The sequence below is a fragment of the Sorex fumeus genome, unplaced genomic scaffold (assembly GCF_029834395.1).
Source record: "Sorex fumeus unplaced genomic scaffold, SorFum_2.1 ptg000039l, whole genome shotgun sequence".
Taxonomy (NCBI): domain Eukaryota; kingdom Metazoa; phylum Chordata; class Mammalia; order Eulipotyphla; family Soricidae; genus Sorex; species Sorex fumeus.
The window spans coordinates 25,656,667-25,666,773 of NW_026606096.1; the positions used below are offsets into that span (position 1 = coordinate 25,656,667).

The window sequence follows — 10,107 nt, forward strand, 5'->3', positions numbered from 1 at the left end:
AAAGAGTTAAAGAGATGAGCTTGAGGATAATAAATTTCTATGAGGATAGGTGAGAATGATTTCACTAGGGAGGCTATATCAGGGACAGAGGACACTGGGTCATTAGCTTGCTAAGGACAGTTGTAATGAAATACGAGAAGCCAAGGCAGAACACTGAATTGATACACTCAATTCTTGGATGACAAATAGGAAGAACAAAAATTCCATTTCTGCTTTAGTTCTGATGTGGCCATGTGAAAAGCAAAACTCAAATTAAGTCCAGTAAACGTAATTTCCTCGGACAATTGATAACTGCAACTTTCTAGCTCACTCTCTCCTTCGGTAAACAAATGGTGAAGACCGGGTTCTAATCATACTATTGGCATCTGTGATCCCAAAGTCTAAGTGAGTGGCAGAATACTGAATAGTGGTTTCCCATAAGTAAGGCTTTGACTTTTTCAGAATTTCAGTGCCTATTCACTGGGAAATTGAATTTGTGAAGGCTTCTCTTGCCTTGCACATTCAAAGTCTAACTGATTGGTCATATAGTTTACAAAAAAGAAAACAAATTTATTGTGACAGAGACTGCTTTAATAAATCCTTTTGAAAGTTTCTCTGACAGGTCTTACATAAATAAATAGCTTTTTAAAAAGTGGACTTCAAACCACAAGTTTTAAAGTTTACCTCTGGTTTTTCTAGGAAGAAAAAGAAATTTTTTCATTTGGAACTTCACAATCAATTACAGCTGTACTTAAGAACACTCTCAATAGTTCTTTTAGTTACTTTTTGGTGTGCAATATAAATGAAGAATACAAAAGAAAATTGAGGTATTTTTAATTTAATTTCTCCTAAATACCTTTCCAAAAAAGTCATGCTCACAACTTTTCAACAGTTTTATAGGGAACTATATGAAAGAAAATTCCAATGACAGAATGTACAAAAATGTTGTTTATATATAGTAGAATAAAATATATACTGGGAGCACTATTGCTGTGGGAAGAAGGGTCTGATCTTCATAGACATCTTCTTCAGTGAATACCAGGAGCCCCTCCAGTTCATCCAGACCACTCCATCATCTGTGCCATGCTTTGACATGTCCCAGCTATACTGGCCACCCCAGTAGTATCTGCCATTTGGATTAGCTGCATGACATCTGTTGTACCACCATCCACCGCCATCCTCTTTAGAACACTGTTTTTTGGGATCTGCATTATGCCTGGAGGAAAGGGGTTTGGAGTTAGTAGGATTTCAGTGATGTCTACTTTATTCTTTGTAAAGTATCTACAGAGGAGTCTTGCACCTGATGGAACCCTTCCTTCTGGGCTCTTTAGTCAAGTCACAATTCACCAAAAACTTTCTGTGACCAAAAGCAAGAAAGGTAGGGAAGTGGACCTACACGGGAAATTCCTCTACTGGTTATATTTGTTACTTTATACTATAGCTTACAACTCCCTTATTCTTAGAGAACTTAAGGGACACACAGTGAAGTTTTTACTATGCATCTTAGTTTAAAGAGATGGAAAAATTTATCTGACTATTTACTACTCAGAAAGTAACTCTAATTTCAGTTCTATCTTTTGATAGTTGTACAATGGTGGATAAATTACTTAATCTCTCTAGCTAACATCTGTGAAATGAGAATAATGATGGAAAACTGATGGATTATATGATTTTGACTCTCTGTGTTTGCCAAGAAGGTTGACACCTCCCCCAATAGGGAGTTGGGGGCACTGGAAAGATCCGAAGAATGGACAATTGGGACCATAGGCCAAATATGTCTGGGCACTTCTTCAAGAGCTTGCTATAGTGATTGATACATGGTGAACCCCCCATAAATGTCAGTATTAATAACACTTGCTATAATAAATTATTTCAAGCAATTAGAGTACTAGTGGCTTTTAAAGAAGAAGAACAAAACAGGACGCCTACCAGCCATCGTTGTCTCTGTCGTAGGTGCTGAAGTACATGCCATTGTGAATGGTCATAGTTCTGTTTTCTCCTACCAGCTGTGATGCTCCTTCCATGAGGGCATTGCCAGCTGTGCCTTTGTATTTGTTCACTGAGATTTGGTATTTGTTGCCCTCGTTCTGTACAGTGAATCCTCCATAAAGTGCCTTTACTTTATCTCCTTTCCAGTCTTCCATTTCAATCAAAAGTTCTGTGGGACCCATCCGGGTTAGCTGACTGATTTTATCATTTCCAAGCCAATACTCACCTAAAGAGAAAAGGAAAATAAAATCTCACCAAGATATAAAAAGTGGAACCAGAGACATAATAGGGTGTTTGCCTTGCATGAGGCTGACCTGGGTTCAATTCCTACCATCCCTGGTGTTCCAAGCACCCCCAGGAGTAATACCTGAGTACAGAACCAGGAGTAACCCCTGAGCACCACTAGGTATAAACAAACCAAGTTAAAAAACTCAAAACAACAAATGTAGAATAAAAACTTCTCTTATTTCTAGCTTTTTCACTTTTGATGTAAAGTATCCTGAACATGTCCCAAATTTCTAAAAATAAACTCTCAATAAAATGTCTTTTTTAAATAGTAAGTGAGTATTTCAATAGAATGGTTTCATTTTATACCCGAAACTTTTACCTGGCACGCCACAGTATTTTTTATCATCTGCATTAGTTGCAATATTTCCAAATCCTTGTTTATATGGTTCCCATTTCCTGCCAAAGTCAACACTGCCATCCTGCCGGTTCTGAATAACTGTCCATCCTTTGGTTTGAAGAAACAAAAACAGCACATATTAAGAAATAAATAATGTTGCTTGAGGAACTGAGTTCCTTCCTAATTTAATTCGTATCATACCATCTAGATTTATTACTACAAAGTAGACATGACAAGGGCATAAATATGAGAGGAAAACTTTTAAAGTCTTTGGAAATCACAAGTGCTTTATCTTCACCCCAAATTATGACATGTAAGTATTTTATAAAGTCTAAAACATCAGATTGAATTCCAAATCAAATGAGTCATTTTAAATTATGTTAAATCTAGGTTTAGTTCCTTTAGTATGATTTCAAAACACATAGAAAAATGCACCAAAACATTATCAAATACCGACCTCCATTTTCTGTTTCCATATCACAATATACTTTATATGGTTTGATAGATTTTTCAGGCTGGATGAGATACATTTCAGATGTTTCACCTCCTTTCCTGATAATTTCCTCACACTCTGTAACCATAAAACAGCATATTATATTCATTGAATTCTAACATAATTACCTCGATTATCAATTCATAACCGATTGCATAGGTTACCAAGGAATGCTTTATTTAGATATTTAAGACTATGCTATAGAGATGGAATCTTACTTTTTACTGAAAGTCAAACAGTTTGGAAGAGACAAAAGTCCTTTTCCACCTTTTCTTTCATGGAATATTCTCAAGCTGCCAGAACAGTAAGATGGAGGAACTCCTAGACCTCATAATGATTTGTCATATCTATTCAAAGCAGTCAAATGTGTGCAGTATATACACAGACCTACTACTGTCTTTACATTACATTCTGCTTGAGAGAACTGGAATATTAGTAGGTGGGGGAGGGAAACTAAGGACATTGGGAGAGGGAAGTGGACAGTGGTGAATGGATTAATGTAATATTGTATGTTTTAAACCCAATCATGAGCAGCTTTGTAATTCATGGTGACTACATAAATTTTTATTTTAAAAACTGCAAATTAAACTATGTTAGATAGCTTTATCTACATCAAATAAACTAAGGCTACCTTCACTATGTACTTAATGCCATTAAATTCTACTGGGAAGATTTATTGGACATTTTTTTTCAGTTTTTATTTTCAGAGATTAAGTGAACCTGAATATTTCCAGAAATATGCTTATTTACTAGTTACCTTTGCCAGTTACCACAGGAATATTGCAGCTGACGGTACATGGGGTGCGGCAGTAATCCATCTGCATTGAAACATCAGATTCTAATTTTTGTATTTTGCTTCTCAAGTTTTCCAGGATGGAACGGAGCACTTGGATATTAGTTGGAATATTACTATTCACAGTCTCATCTATATATAACCTGTAGTTTTCTAGTGCTGAGGAATACTCATTTATTACATTTTCATTATCTGGAAAAAAAGAAATTAGGTAGGAAAATTAGTAGTTTATTCCCATTTGAAACTAAAGATATTCATCCTTATCATTGTAATTTTAATTTTCTAAGAATAGTTACTGAGCATAGTTGGGCAACTATGACATGTAGCTGTACTTGGGGGAAATTATTGGCTCATGGCATACACATATTTAAACATAATTTAGCTATCACACTGCTGATTAACTTTAGGTGTGAGCTAAAATTTAATGACAATAAATAAATACAAGAGGTTATTTATTTCTTTGGTGAGTAGAAAAGGACCTAACAGCATTAGGGTGTCCATTCAGAAGTTTACCATTGATGAAGTACATCCACTAGATCTATGTATTCTCACATATGAGGAGAGTTGAGTCATGATAGTCATAGGAGCAATATCATGAGTTCTCTGAAAGAATGTCCTAATCTGCATGTGCTACCCACAGAGATGCCTATATGGGACTCATTGACAAGCAGACACCTACCCACCAATTCAATAGCAATCAATTCTAAACTCTATCCTTTAGAAGGTTAGGTATCATTCTCCACAATTTATTTGAGTATGTCATGGTGGAAGTACATATTCAAAACTTAAAATGCTATGCACATGTGCTAAATTATTACATTGTACTGTTGTTTTGAGTTAGAACAAGTTTCTGAAAGACTAAAACTCAAGAAACACAATGATGTTTTTCCAGGAAACATCCTCTCTTATGCCATACTGAAAATAAGTGTTGGATAGTGCTTTTCTGGCAAGTTGCAGATGAAAATGGCACAGTAAGAACCTCAAGATAACCAGAAACACATTAATGGCAGTCTGAATGCTATGTGAGCTCCTACAAATACTAATAGTCTCACAATTGTACAATCCTGTGGCAATCTAAGAGTTACAGGATTAAGCAGAAACTACAAAGATGCCTACCTTTCACTTGCTTCTGCCGTTTTTTCCACATGTCTTTTAGCAGAGTCATATACTGGAAGGTGCTAGAAGAGGTCTCGGAAAGTGAGTCCATGTTATTACTTAACTCCCTTATACTGCTTTTGACGGTTCTTTCCTGATTTACCAAAGCATCTTGCAACTGACATCCAGTAGGACACAACACGCCCTGCGAATAAAGAAGACAGCAGGTTTCAGATGAGAAGTTTGAGTGGTGGGTGTCTGTGGAAAAGTGACTACTAAATATTCAATCACATCATCAACCAATTGAAGAGAACTTGCTATTTGTGTGTCTTTAAGAATCTAGATTCTTAGAGTTACCACATTCTTGGGAAGACTAAAAGTTGTCCTTACCACAGAACAAATGTAGCTGAGCAAAGGAAAATGTACTAGCTAAACAAAAATAATTAGGCTAACTTAATACCTCTTTTGCAAACCACAACACCCAAAAGGAGAGAGAGAACAAAAGGGAATGCCCTGCCACAGAGGCAGGGTGGGGTGGGGGAATGGGAGGTGGGAGGGATACTGGGATCTGTAGTGGTGGGAAATGGGCATTGGTGGAGGGATGAGTATTTGATCATTGTATAATTGAAACCCAAGCACAAAAATTTGTAAGTCTACAACTGTACCTCATGGTGTCTCACTAATTAAAATTTAAAAAATAATTAGAAATAAAAAAAATAATCAGGCTAAGTTCAAGGGTAAAGTAAGGTCCAGTACTTTAACTGCAATAATATATGCATCTTAAGAAAGCCAGGATGAATCAGTGCGGTTTTTTTTTCTGTGGTAGGGCAGGAGAAACCTATCACAGGAAGAAACAGTCACCCACCAGGTCGGTGTCAGCATGTAGACAGCCTCCGGCATTGGGTGGTTTTCTTTCCTGTTTCTTTTGGCTGCCAGTAGCTTTGGGTGGGCGAGCGCGATAGCCACCCCCGCTGATGGGGGGTGGTGCAGGTCTTAGGCTCGGAGCTTCTTCCCTCTTCCTATCAATGGGACGATGGCCACGGGCATCCACTGATGGCTGCGGAGAACCAAACAGAGGTCCAATGGAGAGCAGAAATCAAACGGAAGTTGTTCAACACCCTTATATGAGCTACTCCTTTTACCCTAAGGAGTGATGATTTGCTTCCAGTTCATCTACGGGCTTCATTGTTGGTAAATCAATGGAAGGTGATTTAGATCATTTCAGTAAGTGGTAAAAAGAGCAATTGCCTAAGAAGTTATTATACCTGAGCCAGTTTTTGGTTTCTTTGGTTTGCTTTGGGGGCTACACTCAGCTGCGCTCAGGGTTCACTCCTGTCTCTGCACTCAGGGATCACTCCTGATGAGTTCAGGCGACCATATAGGATACTGGTGACCATATGGGTTGGTCTTGTGCAAGACAAATGCCTACCCCCTGTACTATCATTCTAGCACCAACAAGCCTAAAGTGAGACCCCTAAAATAAAGCTCCACCAGATTATGAAGTTCTCACATTTCTACACTGTAACACATAAAATTCTCTGTTATCACAACAATAAACATTTTCAAACCACTTGGATTACTGAACTTCTATAAACATTTTATCAGCTTCTATGAATTGATTAATTTGTATATACTATTGTATAATTGTATTTAATAGATAATACATATTTGCTTTAAAAAAACAGAAATTTACCTAGAACTTAATTTGGAATAAGACAACCTAATATTTTTGGAGAGGAGTAAGGAACATGAGCCGTACTGCTTGGCTTCAAGTTTTATCTCTGCCCCTTATTGGAAAAACGATTTTGGACCTATTGATTTGGGTCCAGTTTTCCTTTCTGTAAAAATGGGAGTAATAGTATCTAAGAAAGATTGCTATAAAGGTTAAATGATTTACTGTATCAGACATCCTAAGAAGAGTACCTGACACATACCAAGCACTGTTATTATTATTCCTACTACATAGAATAGATAGTAGACTTTAAGTGACTTTGCCTCTGATTCCATTCTATTCTTATCTTCTATCAGAAAAAGAGTTTGTTAAACTACTGTCATAAAATTTTCTAGATGATTTATCTTAAAAACACAACTTTCTCATATTTAAAATAATAGTGAAAGATATCTAAAGATAATAAAGTAAAAAATGCAACACAATAGAATGGTTTGTCTTCTATTAACTATATTATAACATGGTCTTTAAAGGTAATTCCATCCCATGAGACTTAATTACAAATTAATAATTATGATTCACTGGTTTTTATAATTCAAATTTAAAAGAAGGAAGATATTTATGTTTTATTTTAGAATACCAGTAAGGAAGTAGCATTAGTGGTCTTAGCTATGCTAGAGGAAAAGAAATAAAAAAGAAATCATGTGGGTATTTAGGTTTATAAAGACTACTAATTGACAGAGCTAAAAGTAGATAATCCCTTTTGCAGCATGAACTGTTAGACTGTGTCTTTGAGACTTAGTTTGCCTTAAGAATGTAAAACTGCTTAGCCAAGAACTTTACTTAAAACTTACTCTTAAGCATTGTTCACATTTGTCTTACCTAATGCAATTAACCAGATAACTATCTTTTATTTGTATAGATTGATAATTAAAATGTCTTAGCTTCCCTTTAAATTTGGCAAGAGATTCAAAGTAAATCATTTCACTAAAATATAATTGCATACTCTAATCTCTCGATTTGTTGTTACTGTGTTTGGCACTGTGTTTGGCATATCGAATACGTCACGGGGAGCTTCCCAGGCTCTGCTTTGCGGGCGAGATACTCTCGGTAGCTTGCCGGGCTCTCCGAGAGGGGCGGAGGAATCGAACTCGGGCCGGCCATGTTGGCTGCATGCAAGGCAAACGCCATACCGCTGTGCTATCGCTCTAGCCCCAACCCCTCCAGCCTTCGAGCAAATCAACGAACAACGGGAGGACTTTTACCTTTACCTTACCTTTACTCTAATCTCTGCTGAGGAATTATACAGTTATAACAAAAAATCTGTCACTTGTCACTGTCACTGTCCTCCCGTTGTTCATCAATTTGCTCGAGCGGGCCCAGTAGCATTGTGAGGCTTGTTACTGTGTTTGGCATATCAAATATGTCAAGCTATGTGTGGGCGAGATACTGTCGGTAGCTTGCCGGGTTCTACAAGAGGGGCAGAGGAACTGAACCCTGGTCAGCCGCATGCAAGGCAAAAGCCCTACCTGCTGTGTTATCGCTCCAGCCCAACAAGAAGTCTGATCACGATTAATTTGATAATAAAATTATTTAAATATTCACTTCCTTAAATGCACTTCTATAAATATGTTTTATTTTTACTTATTTGGGAGTCACCTCTAGTGGTGCCCAAGGGCTTAGAAATAGCTCCATGCAAGACAGTGGCCTATCCGCTCTGCTATCTCTCTGGTTCTGCACTTATGTACTTTATTTTATAATTTCAAACAAGAGGGAATAAGTTTGCAAAATAGTACATGAGAAAAAATTGTTTTACAAATAAATACAGTGACCTAGTTGGGTGCTTTATAATCAATAGTAATAATAACAAATATACCTGTGACTTAAATTTTCTGCTTTGAAAATAAATTTTATTCTCCATAATTGAATTTTGTTTATTTGACTTTTACAGATAATTTCTAAATACCTAGCAGTTTCAGGAACCAAATTTTATTCTCCTTAATTAATGAGCAAGCTGCCAGCTTGTCTTCTTTTAAAATATTATTTTATTATTTTGCCATCTGCAAAATTTTCAGATCTTATTCTTATAATTGTTCTTATAATTCTTATAAATATATACACAACTAAATAAAAATAATACTCAGAAGAAATAGTGTGGAAAAGCAGACCTTACCTGAGGTTTGTTATCTTCTTCCTGAAAAAGTAAAGATCAGAAACAAGAAAATAACAAATTATTATTTTGATTTATATTATATGACATTTCTTGAATAAAAGTTTCTCAAGATTGGCAATTCAATTCACAATAAAAATCAAAGTTAATTTCATTAAAATAGATAGACACATGTAATTAAGATTATTATATTTTATAAAATAATATACATGATTATATTAATTATTAAAATTAGCAAAAATATAATAATAATTTAAAAAATCACCTCAATGTAATCATAGTCTTTGCTAGCTTGGGAACTAATTATAAAAAAGCACGAAAATAACAGTAAAAGATATTTCATGGTTTTAAATTTTTGAAAATTCCAAGAAGCCATCTTTTGCCTGTGAATTTAACTGAGAGATCACCAATCTTATATATACCTGCATCCTCTGTTAGTTCTGACTCTAGAAACAGTTATCTTCCTTTGTTAATATTTAATTCTTTGACTCACTTGTTGGCTGAACCATTTTATCCCTTAAGCAACATTTTCCCAGCAAGACATATTTGCTTGTCATACAACTATTCTCCTTTGTTGGCCAAATTTAGAAACACCAAAGTTCTTTATCACATTAAACAATATGATGGGAAATTAGAATGTTCCTAAAAAAGATGTGTTTCACATTTCCGGTAAATTAATGATGTTACAAAGGGTGGCATAGAATGTGTAAAGGAAAAAATATTTTTAATCTAGACATAAAAAACTGTTTAGAAGCAATAATATGATTCTGTATTATTAAAGGGGATTATTAAAATAAGGAATAATGTCATGTCACTCTGTATATATATATATTCTTTATTTGTATGTTAATAAGAACAAAATTATAACTCATGCCAATACTATAATAGACAAACAAAAAAAGAAAACTTCAAACCTCACCACTTTTATTTTTGTCCTTTAATATTTAGGTTAAAACATGCAGAAAATTATCTAAATATTATTAAACTAAATAGTATGTTACAGATTTATAAATCAAAATATTATCATGGTGATTATATAAATTTAACATTTATTGTGTATGACACATGCTGTTTGTAAAAAATGTTATTTTAACATTGAATAAAACTTAGTGCCTCTATTTCAAATAAATGGGGCTTTTGTTATATAGATACTTTCCTATCATCATTTCCTCTATGTCACCAAACCTATTTCTCTTGTCTTTTCATTTGCTACAGTCAGAATGAACAATAACCACAAGAATCAATAAGGAAATTAAAGTTGTCAACAATATAAATTCCAGTAACATGTGCTGCT

General features: G+C 35.1%; 1 protein-coding gene across 1 annotated transcript; it reads right to left on the reverse strand.

The window, feature by feature from the left end:
• Positions 1-801: 801 nt before the first annotated feature.
• FGB (fibrinogen beta chain) lies at positions 802-9,212 on the reverse strand. The gene is made up of 9 exons (XM_056119138.1): positions 9,079-9,212; positions 8,817-8,837; positions 5,840-6,031; positions 4,996-5,179; positions 3,844-4,071; positions 3,051-3,164; positions 2,576-2,701; positions 1,909-2,194; positions 802-1,195 (listed from the first exon to the last, which is right to left on the reverse strand). The coding sequence occupies exons 1-9, from the start codon at positions 9,187-9,189 to the stop codon at positions 964-966; spliced, it is 1,494 nt and encodes a 497-aa protein (XP_055975113.1). The 5' UTR covers positions 9,190-9,212; the 3' UTR covers positions 802-963.
• Positions 9,213-10,107: the final 895 nt, after the last annotated feature.

Excerpts from the sequence above, each read along its gene's own strand:
- FGB (XM_056119138.1), bottom strand. The coding sequence starts at position 9,189 with ATGGCTTCTTGGAATTTTCAAAAATTTAAAACCATGAAATATCTTTTA. Across the intron at positions 8,838-9,078 it reads AAGACTATGATTACATTGAG|GAAGAAGATAACAAACCTCA; the intron begins GTGATTTTTTAA and ends TTACTTTTTCAG. Across the intron at positions 5,180-5,839 it reads TACATGCTGACACCGACCTG|GGCGTGTTGTGTCCTACTGG; the intron begins GTGGGTGACTGT and ends CTTTATTCGCAG.